A 19,126-nucleotide genomic window follows, 5' to 3' on the forward strand; every position below is an offset into this window, starting at 1 on the left:
TTACTTTCATAGAGATCCTGTTTGTCTGCATGAAGTGATTACGCTGAGTGTCTGTAGGCTGAGGTTTTGTACCAAGATAAAAGCGGAGCTGGGACCTATCTCCCACTCACAAGGAGGGGGCCTGTGTGGGCAGTGCGACCGTAAGACCAGCAGGTAAGGGAAAAGCAAAGCCAGAGACCGCCCCTCTGAACGAGTTGCCACTCTTCTTGGCGGAGTAGCTGGAGAGCCGGAGGAGTCCCGAGGTAATCTTTATTCGGGATTCTTGCTGCCGCGTTTTTGTTCACCACCGCTAGGCAAACGGCAGCGAAATCTCGGCGTGGCTGCACGAGGGTTGGACCAGAAGCTCTCGGAGGCCTTTTTCCACCCTTTATGATTCCGTGACGCGAGCTACAGTGCGGCCTGATCCTGCGCCTTCACCCGAGGCCGTGCCAGCCGCCCCCCGCAGCCGCCAGCAGCACCGCTCGGCCTCCCCGGGGGCCGGGGGCTTGCCGTAGGGGCCGGGGGAGCCGCCGCCAGCCGCTGGCTGCCGCCCGGAGGAGCGGGAGCGGGGGTGGCCCGGAGGTGGGGCGGGACGGGGGCTGCCGGCAGCGCCCTTCGCCTTCCCCCCGCGCAACCGCCCCCCCCCCGGCGGGCGCTGATCGGGGGCTGAGCCCCGGCCCCGAGGCTGCGGCGCGGCCCGGCCCGGCCCCGCCCCGGGCCCCGCCCCCGGCGCCCCGCCCCCGCGGGCTGTCACTGCGGCGGAGTCGCGGCGGCGCCGCCATCGCGGGCAGATGCAGGCGATCAAGTGTGTGGTGGTGGGCGACGGGTGAGTGCGCGGCGGCCGCGGGCGGCGGCGGGGCCGGCCCGGCCGCGCCTCGACCCGGGCGGCCCCGGACAAAGCGGGCCCGAAGCCGGCGGCGCCGCCGGGAGGGGAGGGCGGGGGGGAGGGCCCGGCCCCGCCCCGCCCCGCGGCCCGGGCCCGGCGGCCCCGCGGGCGGGAGGAGCCGCTCCGGGCCGGCAGCGGCAGCGGGACCCGGCCGGCCGCGCCCGCCGCCGCCCTCCCCTGGGGCCGCCGCGGCGCCGAGGGAAAGGCGCGGGGCGGCGGCGGGCGCCGGGGCCGGGGCCGGGGCTCCCGGCGGCGAGCGGAGGCCACGCGGGCGCCGCCCCCGGCGCTCTCCCGGCGGCCGCGCTGCGGTCCTGGGGTCGTGGCAGGCGGGAGATCGGGGCCCGGTGCCGTGGCGGCCCCGCCGCTGTCCCCGCGAGCCCCGCGCCCTCCTGTTTGTAAACTTGAGCCTTGGTGTCCGGGCGCTGCCGGGCTGCGCGTCTGGCGGCGTTCTGCCCGGGGAACAAAACCCTGCGCTGCCTGGGCCTCGAGGCCGTCTCCTCGCCGTCCTGTCAGGTGTCCCCGTTGGACTATTTTCACTGTACGGGGATGATTTGTTGCAAAGTACCCCCTCCAAAAAATCTCGACGTTCATAGGTTTTTCTCATATCTCCTGTTGTTTGCGTTCCAAGGTGAAATACGTTGCTGTTTCTGGTTTCACCACGTGTCTCGCCATCCTTGCTCTTCTCTTTTGGCTTTTTCTGTATGCCTTTTTCTGAGAACGCATCTGCGTTCAAGATGCAGGTGTGCAGTAGATTTATGGTGCTTTGTAACTTTTCCTAGCTTGTCCTGTGCATTTTTCCTCATTCCTAATACTATGCTCTTCTGATCACCATAGCAAGCCTGGAGCTGAGATGCAGAGTACTAAATGTGAACTGGTCTTAGGCAATGACTGGTCTTTCCACCCTCTCCTGCATGCCACATCCTTAAACATGCATTTGGAGTGAAGTTTTCCAGCTTCTAACCTGAGGAGGCTAAAAAGCAGTAGGAGAAAGAGTCACCTGCCAAAACAGCACAACGCTATGATGGAGGGGGCAGTAACATCTGGGAGTAGGGCATGCTGGAAATGGATTTCAACTCAAGGCTTGCAGACCAGTGGTATTCTGTAAGACCAAACTGACAGTGCAGAGACTAAATGAACTTGGATACCAAACCACTTAAAAGACACCCATATCCATGATCGATGAACGATGTGACTGCCATGTGTGGTGGGTGAGGTGCCAGTTCAGGAGAAGAGTTGGACAGGTCAATGTAGTGGTTCTTTACACAACCTCCCTGTTCTTCTAGGGAGGAGATGTGGTCCAGGGGAAAAGCAGGGCAGGTTTGTGTAGTGGTTCTAGCTGCGCTATGCATCATCCCAGTGCAACATTGTGCAGTCCCCTGCAGTCTCTCTCTTCAAGTCTGTCACGTCACCTTTGTGAGAACTGGGTAGAGAATACCCAGTTCTTGGCTGGCTATTCAGGTTCACTCAAGCACTAACCACCAGCTGTCCCTGTCACTGGCATTCACTATCAGTTTCCCTGAAAGGCTCTCCACAGCACACAACTTGTAGTGATAAATAGGTCATTTCCACTCCCATTACCCCCTGTTATAAATAAGCTTCTCTCTTATTCTACGGGGATAACTAAAGTTCATATGCTAAGGCTATTGTCAGCAAGGCCCAACTTGTGCCAGCTGCCACCACTGGGTTGACCAATGCCATCTGCCTTCATCAAAGCCCTGAGCCAGTATTTTTAGTGATCCAAGCCAATGCCAAAATCTCTTTCCAAACTGATAGTAGTCACTTGAAAGTTTTTGTTGTTGTTGTTATTTTTTATGGATACTTATTTTTCCCCCCTTTATATTTACTGAAATTCGATTCCTATGTCTGAGGAGTTTGAATAGTGTGTTGTTGCACTTTTTTTTAAATTTCACTGTTTACCTATTTTGCTAGGTTATTATGGACATGTTGAGCAATAGCAAGCCCAGCACAGAACCTTATTTTTTTCCCCCCTCTTGGTTCCTGGAACAAATAAATTTTTCTAAGTGTTCTGTTGAGGCTGAAGAGGTGGGGAAAAGGAGCGGGAGAGAGCAGGGTCAGATGTATGCTGAGGCAGGATGCATCTGGTGAGTTCAGACCTCGTCCCTGACAATTCTAGCCTGCTGCAGATCCATTTCCTCATGTTTACTTTCTGCCTAAACTCCTTTTTCAGGTGGGGTAAGGGTGAGTTTTCCTGCTTCACTGCTTTCTGCTGTACCTTTCTTTATGCTTGTCATTCTCATCCTCTGCAGAGCTGTAGGGAAGACCTGCTTGCTGATCAGTTACACCACAAATGCCTTTCCTGGAGAGTACATCCCCACTGTGTGAGTAATGGCCTGGGCTTCAGATACTCTTTGCTCCTCATGTGTGCATGTGTAAAAGTTAGTTTTCTGGGTAAGGAGACTATGAACTGCACGTGTGAGTATGCCTGTGGTATGGGGGTGTGTGTGAAGTGGGCAGAGTACTCCCACTGAAACTGTTGCACAGTGACCCCCTGCTGAGTCACTGCCCCTTGAATTTCATCTGAAGTCAGGTGTGCATGAGAAGAAGATTGTCACTGATGTGGATTCTTTCTTGGCAGGTTTGATAACTATTCTGCCAATGTCATGGTAGATGGAAAGCCAGTGAACCTAGGCCTCTGGGATACAGCAGGTCAAGAGGATTATGACCGACTGCGGCCTCTTTCCTATCCACAGACGGTGAGTGCTGGGTTTGGACTTGCTTCTAACTGTTCTTAGTTCAGGACAGGGAGGCTCTCAAGGACATCCAGGCTTCATTCCTTGGTGGAATGAAGTTCCCGTAACTTCAGCCGTAATTCTTGTTGTTCAAGGAGGCTCACAGCTGAATTTCTCCTAAGTGATTGTCTCATTCTAGTTCCTACTTCACAGTGGTGTTTGAACAGTTATGCATGTCATAGAGATGCCCAGGTGTAAGGAATGGCGTGCAGCTGCAGTAAAGCTGAGCCATGTTCCATAGTCCTGTTCTCTCTTGGTGGCACTGCTCACCATTGGGCTGCGCTAATACTGCTTCCCTGGCTGTAGCAATTGCTACATGGCCTCTCCATCAGGGGTGAAGACTCACACTAAGGTGTTTGTGGCCACAGGTTCTGAACATGTAGAGTTGAGTATTGTAAATTAAAATGAAGTTGTATGTCCAAAATCTGAATTAGTTTAGCCACCTTAATGGGAAAGGGTTTCATACAGCTACAGTCCTTGCTGGTGGGAGGAGGTTGTCTTCTGTAAAGCTCCTTTCTCTACTCTTCCTCCGTTATCTCTTCCTGTTCCCTTATACACAACTGGCCCTTTTGTTTCTCCACAGGATGTTTTCTTGATTTGCTTCTCACTCGTGAGTCCAGCATCCTTTGAGAATGTCAGAGCCAAGGTAATGTGTTCTCCTTCTTGGTGGAACAGTAGAAAGGAGGAGCTAGTGAAGTCCACTGCTCCACTCAGCACTGTGACCGACACCAACAAGCCCCATGTTTCTAACACTCATGTTTTAAGAAACAAAGGTCATAGTCTGCAGTTTTTAAGTGGGGCGTTCTCTTTATTCATTGGCTAAGTTTTTGCCTTTTCAAATCTGTCTCTTAAAGATGAGGAATGTCCTAGAAACAAAAATGCAGTTTTTCTGCAGTGTATGCAGAGCTGGCTGGTGCTATCTGTCATGATTCCATGTTTCCATGACTTCATTATTACATTTGTACTGATCTCTTTCTGCAGAGCATATTCAGAGTTGTAGGCAGAAGTATCCTGCTCAGGTGTTGACACCATGTCAGATATTAGTAACAACCTTGCTAATAGCAAATGCATCCTCATGGCTGCATCTACTGCCACAGCTACTTTTCTCATCATGCATCTCTGTTTCAGTGGTACCCTGAGGTCCGACACCATTGCCCAAATACACCTATCATCCTTGTGGGCACCAAGCTGGACTTAAGGGATGATAAGGACACCATTGAAAGATTACGTGATAAGAAACTGGCTCCTATCACCTACCCCCAAGGTTTGGCCATGGCTCGAGAGATCGGTGAGTCTCATGTGCTGGCAGGCCTCCATGGCATTGAGATTTTTGTTTTGGAGTGGGTGAGGGACACTGTCTCCTGGTAGGACTGGAGTGGTTGAGCTGGAGCTCTCTTTCCCCTAGGGTCGGTAAAGTACCTTGAGTGCTCTGCCCTGACACAGCGGGGCTTGAAGACGGTGTTTGACGAAGCCATCCGGGCTGTGCTCTGCCCACCACCTGTGAAGAAGCCTGGCAAAAAGTGCACCATGTTCTGAGGGCTGTGGCCTAGGTGCTGGCTCAGCATATTGTTGTCCTCCGACAGATTGCATATTAGCTGGGTGTTTCTGGAGGGGGCTGGGATGCGTAGGGCCCTTCATCATGTACGAAGTCAGTGTTTTTTAAATGTCTCTTTGATTTAACGTCAATGTTGATGTGAAGGGGCAGCGGGGGCAGGAGACTAGCTGAGGGCTATACGGCCCCCAGGGAAGTCCAATGGGGAAGGCAAGGTAGCTCCTTGGGGCAACAGGCTGTTTTGGCTCTCCTGAGCTCTAAACTGAAAGGGCTTGAGATATCCATTCTGTGCTGGGAACACCTGTTTTTTATCTGCAGGTGAAACACAATGCTGAAGATCCTTGTGGGAGTGGGGAGGGAGCTGATATAAATGGTAGTGAATTACAAGAAGAGTAGTGGGGTCCCCTTGCCCAGCCTACTGTGGCTAATAGTCAACAAATTGGTGCTCCAGCAGATATGTGCCTGAGACTGTTAAAGGAATAATAACTAGACCCAGAAGGGGTCAAAGCAAATGAAATGTGAAGCTGAAAAACTAATCATTAGGTGCTTTATTGGATACTAGCCAAACTCAGTGAGTGAAACAGCCCTGTGCAATCACTGTATTTGCCTTTGTGTGTGCACACCCTAGGACAGCATGGTGCTGCTCCCCCCCATCAGTCTTTAGCAGGGCCTCCCCGTACAATCCAGTCTCTGCAGAGCAGGGCTGAGGTTGTTGCCTCTTTTTTTTTTTTTTTTCTTTCTACTAAAGAGAGTAAAGAAAGCAATGAGGAGTCTGCTAACTTCTTCTTTCCCTTCCCACTGAAAGTGCAGGCAGGCTCTGTGGATTTGGGTGGAACAGGGAGAACTTCTGAAAGGTTGTGGGAGGGGTTGGAATAGGGTTGGAAGAAAGACAGATCCAGTTTCTAATCATCATGTAGAGTGACAAAGATAAAACCTTATTTGGTGCAATAAACATTCTCCATGACAGCGTATGTGAGCTTTATTATATAGCAGCCTTCTAAAGGTAACTTTTTGCCTCACTTCTCATACAAGTTCCAGCCCTGCTGTCCCTCTTGTCCAGTAACACCGGGTCTTTGTCACCGCTTTCTATCCCATTTACATGTATGCAGTACTAGTATGAAAATTAGGCCAGGTGTGAAATGCAGGTTTCATCTTAGGAAACGAGAAATCCCCCATCAACCATCAGTGAGCTGCCAGTTGTCATAGCACTCTTGTCACTGAGCAGGAAAAGAATGCTGTTCACCACATCATCCACCTCTGAAATCAAAACATAAAGGACATCCAATGCACCTTTCAAATTGGACTAGAGAAACATGCATTCCAAAAGGTATGTCTTTGGCCTCTACATGGAATTGGAGCAGGGAAATATCTCTAACCTCCACTCTGTGCTTGGTGTGATCTACAGAACAGTGTTGCTGAGACCTGGACATTCACAAGTCCTTATTGTGATCAAATGACATAACTTAATCCACAGCAAGCACCTATGCCCCCCCACCAGTCACATTCAAGAACAATAGAGTAAGGGTATTCCACTTGTCATAAGAGACAAGGCTCTAGAACAGGGGTGGTAAGGTTGCCATGTCCTCATCAGATGCTTCAGAAATTCAACCACAGTCACTCACCAGAGGCGTGACTTTGCTCAATACAAAACAAAACAAAACAAAAACAAAAACAAACCAAAACCAAACCAAAACAAAACAAGGTATCTGTGGCTGTGATATCAATTAGGGAAAAGGTCTGGATATGATAGACCTTAGCCTGGCAGCAGATCTATACTGACCTGCAAACTTTCCCAGTGGAATCCGGTTAATCATGGCAGCAGATTTCTGAGGATCACTCCAGTTAATTCTCCCCATGTCTGTCATAACTACTGTGGGATTCACAGTGTTCACCCTAATCTGAGATCAAGAACAACACACTATATAACCAAACTGTACTGAGAAAAAATGCTCATGTTCAGCTTTCACACTTTTCTTTCATAAAGAATCCTACCTTGTAGGGTCCCAGTTCCATTGCCATTACCTTGCTCAGCATATCCAAAGCACTTTTAGTGGAACCTTCAAGAGAAGGGAAAGATGGAAGGCATTTAAGTGTATAGCATTTTGTCTAGATCACAGAGAGGTATTTTACTCTGCTCTGAACTGGCAGCCAGCATCATGGTGGCTATGGGTCTCCAGCTAGTCAAAAATGAAACAAACATTGGTAGAGCTGCACACACTTACAATAAACAGCATGATCCCGCAGGGCACGCTGAGATGCCTGGCTAGAGACATTTACAATTGCACCTGGTGTCCCTTGTGTAATCATCTGCCGAGCAACAATCTGAAGGAAAAAAAACAATGCCAGAATCATAACAGGAGAGAACATTATTTCATTCAGTAGTAACCTTCAAGGGCTACTGGGGTAGCCAAAAGAGCAAAAACATCCAGAGAAAGTCTTCACTGCTTCCTACTTGTAAGAGACAGGGTCAAAGCAAGAGAGTGAAGGTATTGTACAAACAGGCTGTCAGGTTAATTTTGGATTATGGTCCCCTTAGTCCTCCCCCTGTCAGGACTTGTTTCCACTATGGAGAACAACTTAGTTGCTGCTTTTCTTAGAGACAACTGAAGTGACAATTCAGCCTCACCTGGGAAACATGAAGCACAGCTCGAAGATTCACATCAAGACACCTACGGATAAATGAGATTTAAAAATTACACAGTGGTTGCAGGCCAGAGAGGAATAGTTTTGAGAAGACAAACGCTGCAGGTATCTTGGAAGCATTGTTAATACTTGAACACTGATAGAAATGCCAAGCTGAATGGATATAACAATAATAATTAGGCATGTGTTCACCAATAAAACCATTCAATGGAAGCAAGCTAGTTAGTGGCCATTTCCCCTGTGCAGAAGGGAAGGTGCACTCATGCATCCTCACATTTCTAGCAGGACTCTGTTCTTTGGCAGATTATATAGCAGTTCTATTAAAGTTTAAACAGTGATCCCTGGGCCTCAGCCAGTGGCTCCTCTTAGGACAATCAAATCTTCACAAGACTTTGAAATAGGGAATCTGCTATAAAATTCGTAGAAGAAACATCTACTCTATTTGTGATATAGTCCTTCCTTGGTCAGATTTTCACCAGCTAGTTCTACAGAATCATCTAAGTAGAATCTGTGCACTTTACAGTCTAGTTACAAATGAAGCATTTATTATAAATGGAAAATGTGGAGCTATAATGTCGGACAAAGTATGACATCCATCTTAGAAGGAAGTAGCCTCAGCATAGCCTGTATCCTAAAGCTTACACACATCTGGAACTAAGGTCCTTTTGAGGGGGAAAAAAAAAGTCACTGCAGTAAGGAAATTTAATTTCCTATCTTGTTAATTTTTTTGTATCTTGATTGGGATCCAGAATTTGGACTCGATGATCCTTGTAGGTCCCTTCCAACTCGGGATACTCTATGATACTATTCTTATACTCCTTTAGCTGGCTTTGTTGTCTCTTTCTAAATTGTCTTATCAACAACTGTCTTTCAATTTAGTAGTGACTGAGCTAGGACTAGATTAGAAGCTCTGGGAAGGTCTGAGCTTGATTACCAGTGAATGGTGCTCTTTTCTCCTGCACAGACTGGGTAAAGTGTGGGTACTATCTAGAAGGTGATGTTGCAAGGTTCTGGCTACTCAGTAACAGTGTGAAATAACCTTTGTTCTTAGCTTCCTTTTGATGTTTAAAAAGAGTATGAAAGGTGATTTTTTTTAAAGTAGTAAAACAGTGGAGAAAAAGCAGACCAAAGCACTAACAGCCAACAAAACACTGTGAAAATTAATGTTAGAGGCTATCTCGAACATTCTGCCACAGTTCTTTACGCTGACCGTTTTGCTAAGGCTCGGCAGACAGCACCCTTCTACCCCGAAGCACAGTCCAGGCACGGAGCAGCCACCGGTGCCCACCCGGGGTGGCCGAGGCACTCACCGGTCAAAGGCCGCCCGGGTCACCTCCAGGAAGGGCTGCAGCACCGCCACGGCCGCGTTGTTCACCAGCAGCTCGAAGGGCCCCGCCGCGCCCACCGCCGCCTCTGTGGCGTCCCAGTCGGCCAGGTCCAGGCACAAGGGCTCGATCCCGGGACACTGCGGCGAGGGCGGCCCGGCCGGGGGCCCGGGTCAGCGTCGTCGCGGGTGGGCCGGGGGGGGTTGGGGGCCGCCGGGGGTGGCGGTGGCGCTGCCCCGGGACAGGGCTGGGGGCTCGCGGGCGGGGTCCCGCAGGGGGTGCCGGCGGCCGGCCCTACCTCTCGGGCGAGGCTCTCCAGGTCCGCCGCCGTGCGGCTCAGCGCCGTCACGCGGGCCCCGGCCCTGCTCAGCGCCACGGCCACGGCGCGTCCGATCCCTGCGGGGAGACGGCGTCAGCCCCCGGCCCCCGCCCGGCCCCCGTCGCCCGGCCCCCGCCCGGCCCCCGCCGCCCGGCCACCTTTGCCGGCCCCAGTCACCAAGGCCCGGCGGCCGTGGAAGCTGAGGTGCGGCTCCATGCTGCGGTAGAGCTGCGGCCTGGGCGGGGCCGGGGCGGGCCAGGGGCCGGGCAGAGCCCGACAGCGGCGCGGCCTGGCGGGGCCGCAGGGCAGGGCCCTCCCCGCTCTGGGGCCACGCGAGTCCCCGCTTCCCCGGCCGAGGGCTGAGGTTCGGCCGTGTGGGCCGGAGCCGGGGCACCGCGGGCTCGAGCAGCCAGCGTTCCCGGAGCCGCTGAGCCTGTTCGAGCGCTGCTCAACACGCTGCCGTGCGGCGGGCAGACTCGTAACCAAGGCACTTGCAAGGACATGCTGCCCTGGAGGGGGCACAGCGAGGAGCCATTTCTGGGCCTAACGAGCACACGACAGGCACAGAGTTGAGGTTTATTGCCTCTAACTAAAGCATCACAGTGAGAGCACAGAAAACCTTTTTATCAGCTGATGAAAGGACCTGCTTTGTCCACTTAAAGCTGCAGATAAAAGTTGCAGGCAGCCCTAGTCTCATAGTCAGTGCCTAGAAAACTAGCTATAATTGTATAGGACCCACTTGGTTGAGGCATATAGGATTCCTGACACAGCACCTGCATAACAATATCAATTTACTGCAGGGTACAATGGAAATATGATCTAAATCTAATTAATAGGTCATCTGTAAGTTACTACGACCAGTTTACTTCCAGGGGTAGCAAGCATGTCTCCTGATTTGTAGGATCGACAATGTGTAACAGAAGAGCAGCACAGGCAATTATACATCCAATTAGCATGTTTTGTTGATAGAAGCAGAAGTCCACTTGTAATACCCAGTTTATCCATTGCATTCTGAGTACTCTTAAGAACTGCTGTGGCATATTTAATAAATGCAGAAACAGGATGGGAAAAGTGCCTATACAAATTTACAACACTTAGTCCTTATTTCAATACTTTTACTTTACTCCACTTTCATAATTATTTGCAAGAATTCTCCTCATCCCTATATCTTCCTCTGCACACCAAATTCATCTAATTCCTGTATGCTTTTTGGTGATTTGATATCAACAGGCTGACAGGAGACAAGTTTTTCTGTATTACAGGGTTTATGGCCCATTTTTGGTGTAGACATTGAGTGAAGAAACATCACAAAACACAACTTTTGACACACTTAAATATTTAATTTCATAGAATCATTTTATCATAAGACAGTAGTTTGATTTAAAAGCTGCATCCCTGATACAACTATAGAGCCTAATGTATTGTCAAGAAGAAAAACCTTAAAAGAAGCTTGAGCACAAACTGTTCTGTATTGCCATACAAAAGAATGTGGTCTTTTTCAGCTTAATAAACACCCTACCAGCATTAGACATGAGACAGCATACTCAATTTTGGATGAGCAGTGACTACAGCGTGGAACTTTTATCACTCAGTTTTGCTGCCACCAATATGAAGTATTGCCATTTTTGAACTGCAGTTTGCCACTTAATCACTACCCAGTCCATGCTGTCTGTGGTATCTGACAAGAGGCTGCTCCCAGTAGAAGAGGAAGAACTCCAACAGAAGAGTTCAAAAATCACTGAGGATGAAAATGCTGAGGATGAAATCTCAAGTGCTCATGAAGCTTCATAATTTTCTGCTATAGGAGGTTGAAAAGAAGAACCTAACAAATATTTTTAAAAATAAAAGAAAGTTGTTTACATAGATATCAGTAATCTCCAGAGCTATTAATAACAAAATTATTAAACCATAGGATGTCCAAGTTCTTGTTAGCAGAAGACCTAATAGAGAGGCAGAACATCCCACAACCTACTATTCCACAAGTCCTCCTCCACTGTCTGTAACAGGCTGTCAGTGTTACAGGTGTTCCTGCTGTAGAACAGCTGCTATGCTAGCTAGACTTTGATCTCCTTTCCTACAGTGCTCTTATTCCCATGCTTCCTGGTCAAAGCACTGCCTTGGTAAGGATAAAGGAAAGGGGAAATTTAAGAACAAGCTGCAGGAGCAGTCAGCTCCTCAGTGAAACTAAATAAAATCATGCAGAGAGGACAGTGTATCAAGTTACTGAAAGGTTTCTTTAAAAAAAAAAAAAAAAAAAAAAAAAGTGCAAAGAAAAGTATATTATGGGAGGCTGATACCTCCACTAAGTTTCATACTTGAAAACACTGCAGGTATTTACCTACATTATACCACTTTTCAAATGGCAGGAAGCAAAGTAACTAGCTGAAATACACAGTATAGCTTGGCACAGCTGTTCAAAAATCTGCAACCTGCTAGATTCACTTCTAGCCATAAAATCATGGTTCTAGGCTATACAATGTCTTTCTATTTTTCTCCCCTTAATTCAGCCTCAGACTTAGCACTAAACCAGCAAGTATTTTCTAAGGAGTTTGAGTACACAGTGGTTTTGTAAAGTAATTTTTAATGCTGTTCTTCATATCAGGTATAGATTGCACGGTCAAAGTTTGGATTAACAGAAAACTAAATATACGGAATCTCATTTCTTCCACTTTCAAAACTAAATTTACTCTATTTAAAAAACAGCAGTAGGTGATACTGCTACAGCACTGAACTTCTGATTTTGTGCAAGTGTACAGTTTCCTTTTACCAATTGCATGATCTATTTATTGAAACATCAAGACGTAGGGTAAAAGCAAACATTTATTTAAGCCTCAAAAGATTACCTTTAGAAGCTGAAGTGGGGTAAGCACAGTCACACCATTAAAGGTCCTCAAATGATATCATCAAAAACTTCCTCAGGGCATTACAGCTATCTAGCATTCCTCCTCTCTCAAAGACAGCTAAGGATACAGCACAGCTTCAAAAACAGGGTGTTTCATCAGCCAATGAGCATGCTCTAGCTCATATAACCTGCTGTGGGCAATGTAGGAGAAATGATTACTATCTAGCCTGAAAAATATTTTTTCAGTATCAAATATGAAGGGAATAGTCTTAGACCTAGCAAACCACCATCATAATCAACAACCACTGCCATTCAGTGGTAAGAGAACCAAGTCTGAAAATCACCTCCATGGGAGGTACACATGGACTGTTGGGAAGAATGTGCACTGTAAGCAACTCTTATGCAGTCCTGAGTAAGCTTACACAAGGTTTTCCTTACACAGGGTTTTCCCAAGACAAAGGCTTTCACCCTTGTCTACCCTAGAAATTCCAGTATTTCTGGTGGTTACAAGCAGAGCCTGTTCCAGCCCAGAGGCAGAAATAGTATAATATTGGCAGGCTATAGAAGTTCTTAAATAATTCTGTTCCCAAGAAAGACAAGCAAAAACTTTCTCCCCTCTTGTCACCATGGGGACTGCAGTCTGCTATAGCACTTCAGCTTCAAGAGAGCTGCTCAAAGCTGGTAACAGTAGTAAGAACACTAGCGTTTTAAGTACTGCGTTTGCCTAGGATGTGTCTGAGCACAGATTCATGTGTTAGGCAGGGCTCACATGACATCAGATGAAAGCATAAAGTGACTTGTACACATACATGTATATGACCATAGCCATTGTATGAAGAGCCACTGGACCAAAGAACAAGGAATAAAAAATTTTCTTTTCTGGAACATCCCAGGCTGCAGCTGAACACACACCTTCTTGCCAGAATTACACAATCAAAGTCTTGCTTTTGTAAATAGAGTCTGTCTACCTCCTTTTTAGATATTTTTGTTTTTTGGTAGACAAAAAAAAGTCCAAACTCCTGTTTGATGCAAAGTAGGTAGGATACACGCGTCAACAACTGGTCAAAAATTAGAACATCTTCTTAGTAGGGCACCAGATAGTGTCAGGATACAGAAGACAATGGACAGATTTAAATCTATGAAGGAAACAAAAATCAGATTGGAACTCTCCAGACCAGGAACATCTTAGCATTGAATGTGCAGCAGACTAATAGAGCAGAAAAAGCATTCCTACCCATCTTTGACAGCAACAAGAGAATGGTATGAAACAATAACCCCAATAAGTGGGGTAAATAATATTACAGATGATAAACATGAACAGGGCAGGGAGATCTGGTTTTGGAAGTGGACACTTACCGGGTTGGATCTTGCTGAAGCCCAAACACTCCTCCCACACTCACAACGTTGTGTTTGTTCTCAGGGTCTCCATAACTTAGGGTTACCTGGAAAAGCAAATAAACATTCAGAAATTGTAACACTAATGCAGAAAACCAGAGTAGAGATAGGACTATTAATGAGGTATGAAGAAAGACTCCAAAGATCCTGTCTGATCTGAGTGGATTACATTTGAAAAATGATGGTCAGTTTTGACATAAGCAATATTGGCAATGGATGGTAGCTATTTAGTGGACCGTTATTCACCTAAAGGCAAGCTGGAAGTATAAACAAAGGAGCTGAAAGTTTAGTTGTAACTCATCTTGTCCTTCAAGGCAACAGTAAGCTTTGTAAGAGCATCAATCCTGCTAATGTCTGTACCTTTGCTAAATAACATGTTCATCCTTACCAGACATTGTCTGAAGTCTAAAGTAGAAGTCTTAGAAGGAAAATAGAAACAATTGGATGTCAAATGGAGCACAAAGGACTGCTGTACGACAAACCTAGCAACAAAGTTTAGATCTCTAGAATTCCAGTTCGGTGCTGCTCTTCCATACAAGTACTGTATTAAGAAATTTGCGTGTGCAAGGTACAAGAAGACTTCAGCCTCCTGTCAAATTGCAGATCTGGATTTTGGGTTAGCTATCAGTCTCAGGGAAACAATGATCACCACCAAAAGCCCAGATTCAGCCCACAGTTAAATTCCCTGACACAAGGGATTATATCACATCCCATACATTTCCACTGCATAATAACACTACCAGGAAAAGATAAGCGAGCCTTTTGTAGGGGCAAAACCACACTTTTCTTTGTTCATGGTGGTAATCAGTAAGAGGCAGAAAAAGCTTCTTGATAGCCTTATAGCTCCATCTACTGCTAGTTAGTAAAAAGGTATCCCAGAAATTTAAAACAAAACAAAACAACAAACAAAAACAAAACAAAGAAAACCGATTTATTCTAAGAAGCACTGACTAGGTTTCTTGAGATTCAGACAAGTTATTCTTAAAAATGATCAAATAATTATGTCTTAGTTATCAAAGAGGTACTTGCTGTAACTCTGATGCTAATTTTGTAAACAGTATGAATTAAGACAGACAGTATTTGGCAAAGATACTTTCTCGCATCAAATGCTGTTTTCTTCTACACTTGCTGCTATTGTGACTCATGGAAATTCAGAGACTAAGAAATGAGGAACACCGTTATTTAGATTTAATATAGTTGAATGTGTCCCTGAAAGAGGGGACAGCTGTATGACCCAACTGGCTAGGGTGGAAGTATACTTTTTACTTAAATGAAGGAGATGGACAGGACACAGCTCTGAGCTACTCTCTGTAGACATCCTCCTTCACTGGAAAGTACTAAGTCTATTCAGTCTTTCTGATCAGACTGAGGTGTAATTATTAGAAAAGGACATGCTTAGCACTACCTGTTGCAGCACAGACTCGCCTCGCAGCCTCTGCAGATTTTCCAGATGGGAATGGAACAACGGGCTGTGCAGCAACTTTACCTCCAGCAGCCCTTCAATGATGTAGCCAATTGTGCAATCATCAGGCAGACGCACTCTTTCTGCAGTACTGATGAAGTTACCCAGGCTGTAAGAGTACAGGAAACAAGATCAAAAGCACTTTAAAGCCTACCAAACACATTTTGGTAGAACTCAGCTAGGAGCAGTGTTTACCTGGCCCAGGGACTCATCTTCAGAGCAAGACCTCTGCTGATACAGAACCCTGCTCCACCTGTGGCAAACCAGAATTTCACGCTTGTCTTCTGAAGAAGCAACAAGAAAAACATGCTAGTTACTGATAATCAGTTTTTTTTCCCTTTGGCAGGGCAGGCAGGGAAATTTGAGGCTCTATTGGATGTCATATACTTCACTTGAATCAGAACAAGACTACAGACTAATCCTATTTCTTCAGGCTTCTACAAGCCTGGTTAGCTTTCTCTCAAAGTGAACTTCACCTTGGAGCTGACACCAGGTGAACCATCAAGTTCACACATCTGAGGGAGCACATGTGAAGTGAAAAACTACAGTCCCACTTCTACACAATTCCAGTTATCTCCTGCTAATTCTAGGCAAGGGTCACAGCCAACTCGGTCTTCCTAAGGAAGTCAAAGATAGTTCATTGGATGCTTGGTTCCAGGGAGAGTATTTTGTTGTGCAGTCTTCCCTAAAAAGCTGCTTTATAACTGACTTTCTGGACAGTGGATTATTTACATTCAGGCCTGTTAGCGTAGAGGACCTCGTGAGAACTTGTCCTTTAACATGTATATTGCAACTGAGACACCTTTGCTTCTACTTCCTGGAAACACAGTAATCGATCAGTATTGGAAATGCCTTAAATACCGAGAGAGCCCATCTTCCATCTGAGTTTGGTTCAAGATGATGACAGTATGATACTGCTCTCAAACAAACAAACAAAAAAAAAAAACAAGCCCCCAAACAAGTAACAGCCCTCCCAAACCACTAAAGCAAAAGAAAGGATCAAGGCAGGGAGGCCCTACTCACCTCGGTGTGAGGGAGATCACCAACATATGTGAGCAAAGGAAGAGAAGCAGACATCCACCCAGGAGACAACTCTATTGTACATAAGCATGTACATGTAAGATCAGATCAAAGGTCCATTTCACCCAGCACCCTGTCTCTAACAATGACCACTGCTTGCAGATTAAATCACTTGGTCTAATGGGAGATCCTGTGAACTCTCATGGGTTTAAAAGCATAGGTTAGGATGACTCTCAGCCTAATTGCAAACTTTGCTTACTGATCCATCACTTTGGACATGGTCAGCTGCCTCAATGGGATGGTCCAGACTTGGTCGCCCCACATAGACATCCTGGCTGTGTGAGAAGGCAGATAAGAGACGCAGGAGTGTCCGTGGGTTCACATAGTTGTCATCGTCCACATGGCAAAACCATCTTCAAATAAAATGAAAGAATAAAATTACTGCACAGCAGTGACAAAGAAACAAGTTATAGTTTTAAAGCTGCATCCTGATCTTTCAGACTTGGAGCAGGAACTATATCCTATTATCCTGAATAACACAATTTGGAAGCTGAAAGCACCCATAGATCCTGTATCTGGAAAGAGACTGAAATAATAACCCCTGCTAGGTTTCAGATGATACTTTTTTATAAACACTGCTTCCTGCTGCACCACTTTCCCTACCATCATACTAATGTTGCCTTTGTCACAGGAGTAGAGAAAGATGCCCATGCTTCCTGTGAGCACAGAAGTAAAAGAAACAAAGTCAACCAGAACAACACCCACTTTTGCCCAGATTCTAGGAATTTATCATATTCCACAGACATCTTGCAACAGAGAGCTTGCCGCGTGTGGACAGCTGAACAGTTGGTGTTGATCATATGATCCCCTAGGGAGGGAAAAAAAAAAAAAAGAAAAAAAGATCAGCCCCATCAGAAGCATTAATATTCTAAAAAAGACAAAGTGCTCATTTGGCACTAGTACAGTGTATAAAGTGCATATGGTACATGCATGGGTAGTAAAATTTTAGAGAGGCATTGCTCACCATTTGTGTGTACGGCTTGAAAGTTGCCAAGTATGCAAAAATATGTTTAGATTGCACAGTATATAAACAGCGTCATGAGACTGTAAGCAAAAGAAATGCCTAGTATAACTTTGGACCACATAGACCGAAGCTAACTAACAGGAAGTAATTGGGTACAATGGTAAACCCAGAATTCAGGAAGCTCCAGGCAGCTTGTCCAGTAGGAACAGCATTTTCTCCTGTGGAAGGAGAAATTGTCTCCATTTTCTCTATCTTTACTTCCCTAATTGCTTACGTAGCATGAAATAAGGACATCTGGGGAAAGTATGACCAACATAAAACTGTTATAAATGGCAGCACAATTCTATGAGGCATAGCTTACCTGCTTTCAGGCGTAGCTCCTGATCCTCCCAGTCTGTGAATATAAATGTCTGTAGGAGACAAAAATGGGTGGGGATAAAGGTATATCCATAATTAAGGATTTCAATGCCTAATTTCTACTTTGGTCAGTTCCCAGTCAGAATCTTGAGTATTTTATCTTGTTAATTTATTACACGTTAACCATGGCAGGGGAAACCCCAGCAACTTCAGCTCTTCCCTTATTGGATAGGATTCTGCACTGCAAACCAGAAGAAACCATTTCAGTAAAGCATCCAAGATTTTGGTTTCCTTATCCCAGGGTACAGATAAGGAATTTCCAAATAACAATAGCTATCCCTTTTGGGAATATTTCTCTTCACCTCCTCTACAGCTAGGAGTCATCCACAACTGTTACTCACGCTAAAAAAGAAAGAATGAAAGTCAGGGTGGAGTGTCAGATGGTAGCACTGCCTTGTCCCAGATGCTGGACAGAGCTGCATTAAAATGCTTGAATATAAGGAAATTCCTAAACAAGGGAATAAATTCTACATTGCTCTATCCAAAAATTTCAGTCATTGAACCAGCATGTCCAAAACAGTAGCTTAGACATATCAGCACTAGAGATCTCTCACTGCCATTTAGTATTTTACTAAAAAAAAAAAAAAAAAAGCAAATTGTTTCTGCTTGGACCAGTGACCCCAGACAATACAAAAGTGGCTTAATCAACATCAAACTCTTTCAGCAATACATTCAGGTGAACTACTTAGACGAGATGGTTCTCCTCAGTCCCATGAGGAAAGATGTGCTGAACCCCAGCGAGGTGCAAAAGCGCAGCTGGCACCTGGAGAAACCTTGGCCGCAGGTCCCCCACGGCGCCTGCCCTCACCTGTCCCCTCGCCTGGGAGATCCAAGTTTGGAAAAGCAAGTCCAGGCGCGTTCTGTGATACTTCCTCGTCGTCTTCACCGCGATAAAGATGTCCTTCAGCTCCAGGCTCTCCTTGGCCGAGCCACTGGAAGGCCCGAGGCGGCCCTGCCGCGCGGGCTGCGCGGTGCCGCCGAGGCCCCCGCCCCGGCCGCCCGCCCCGGTCCCCGGGCCGCCGCCGCCCCGCTCCCCGCGCGAGCCCGCCCGAGCGCCGGGCACGTCGCTGCCCGCGGGCTGCGCCGCGCCGGAGCCCGCCCGCTTCGGCGGGGGCCCGCTGGGACCGGCGGCGGCGGGCGGCGGGCGGCGGCGGGGCGCCGCGGGGGGCTGTCCCCGGGGCAGCAGCAGGAGGAGGACGGCGGCGGCGGTGACGGAGAGCAGGACGCAGGCCCTGCGGAGCCCCAGCCAGGAGCTGCTCATGCTGCGGCCCCGCCGGCCCCCGCCGCGCTGCGCGGCGGCCTCATGGTCCCGCGGCCGGGCGGCAGCCCCGGGTGAGCGGCCCCCGGCCCCCTCGGGAGCCCCGCGCCCGGCCGCCCCCGCCGCCTCCCCCACGCGGCCGCGGCCGGCCCCGGCCACCGCTCGCCGGCCCCCGCCGCGCCCCGTGAGGCGGCGGGAGCCTCCCGGAGGGGAGCGGCGGGAGCCCCCTGGGCCGCGCCGCCCGCGGGAGCAGC

General features: G+C 47.8%; 3 protein-coding genes across 3 annotated transcripts; 1 reads left to right on the plus strand and 2 right to left on the minus strand.

Moving 5' to 3' along the window:
- Nucleotides 1-721: 721 nt before the first annotated feature.
- Nucleotides 722-6,133, plus strand: RAC3 (Rac family small GTPase 3). Its single transcript, XM_032199514.1, has 6 exons — nt 722-805; nt 3,133-3,204; nt 3,462-3,579; nt 4,199-4,261; nt 4,744-4,903; nt 5,021-6,133. The coding sequence occupies exons 1-6, from the start codon at nt 771-773 to the stop codon at nt 5,149-5,151; spliced, it is 579 nt and encodes a 192-aa protein (XP_032055405.1). The 5' UTR covers nt 722-770; the 3' UTR covers nt 5,152-6,133.
- On the minus strand, nt 6,129-9,689 carry DCXR (dicarbonyl and L-xylulose reductase). Its single transcript, XM_032199513.1, has 8 exons — nt 9,613-9,689; nt 9,434-9,531; nt 9,121-9,275; nt 7,794-7,836; nt 7,390-7,489; nt 7,160-7,224; nt 6,948-7,065; nt 6,129-6,424 (listed from the first exon to the last, which is right to left on the minus strand). Exons 1-8 carry the CDS (start codon nt 9,668-9,670, stop codon nt 6,321-6,323), a joined length of 741 nt encoding a protein of 246 aa, XP_032055404.1. The 5' UTR covers nt 9,671-9,689; the 3' UTR covers nt 6,129-6,320.
- A 2,034-nt stretch (nt 9,690-11,723) lies between these two features.
- Nucleotides 11,724-18,875, minus strand: RFNG (RFNG O-fucosylpeptide 3-beta-N-acetylglucosaminyltransferase). Its single transcript, XM_032199725.1, has 8 exons — nt 18,423-18,875; nt 17,559-17,607; nt 16,939-17,041; nt 16,433-16,586; nt 15,349-15,437; nt 15,097-15,262; nt 13,653-13,738; nt 11,724-13,432 (listed from the first exon to the last, which is right to left on the minus strand). The coding sequence occupies exons 1-8, from the start codon at nt 18,873-18,875 to the stop codon at nt 13,366-13,368; spliced, it is 1,167 nt and encodes a 388-aa protein (XP_032055616.1). The 3' UTR covers nt 11,724-13,365.
- Between the last annotated feature and the right edge of the window lie 251 nt (nt 18,876-19,126).

This window comes from Aythya fuligula, chromosome 18 (genome assembly GCF_009819795.1).
Source record: "Aythya fuligula isolate bAytFul2 chromosome 18, bAytFul2.pri, whole genome shotgun sequence".
In the NCBI taxonomy this organism is placed as follows: Eukaryota; Metazoa; Chordata; class Aves; order Anseriformes; family Anatidae; genus Aythya; species Aythya fuligula.

Coding starts and splice junctions, on each gene's coding strand:
- RFNG (XM_032199725.1), bottom strand. CDS start 18,875: ATGAGCAGCTCCTGGCTGGGGCTCCGCAGGGCCTGCGTCCTGCTCTCC. Junction 15,263..15,348: donor AAGATGAGTCCCTGGGCCAG/GTAAACACTGCT, acceptor GTACTCTTACAG/CCTGGGTAACTTCATCAGTA. Junction 13,433..13,652: donor CTTCAGCAAGATCCAACCCG/GTAAGTGTCCAC, acceptor TTTCCTTCATAG/ATTTAAATCTGTCCATTGTC.
- RAC3 (XM_032199514.1), top strand. CDS start 771: ATGCAGGCGATCAAGTGTGTGGTGGTGGGCGACGG. Junction 3,580..4,198: donor CTCTTTCCTATCCACAGACG/GTGAGTGCTGGG, acceptor GTTTCTCCACAG/GATGTTTTCTTGATTTGCTT. Junction 4,262..4,743: donor TTGAGAATGTCAGAGCCAAG/GTAATGTGTTCT, acceptor TCTCTGTTTCAG/TGGTACCCTGAGGTCCGACA.
- DCXR (XM_032199513.1), bottom strand. CDS start 9,670: ATGGAGCCGCACCTCAGCTTCCACGGCCGCCGGGCCTTGGTGACTGGG. Junction 9,276..9,433: donor TGGAGAGCCTCGCCCGAGAG/GTAGGGCCGGCC, acceptor CCCTCGCCGCAG/TGTCCCGGGATCGAGCCCTT. Junction 7,490..7,793: donor CTGTGCTTCATGTTTCCCAG/GTGAGGCTGAAT, acceptor TTTTTCCTTCAG/ATTGTTGCTCGGCAGATGAT.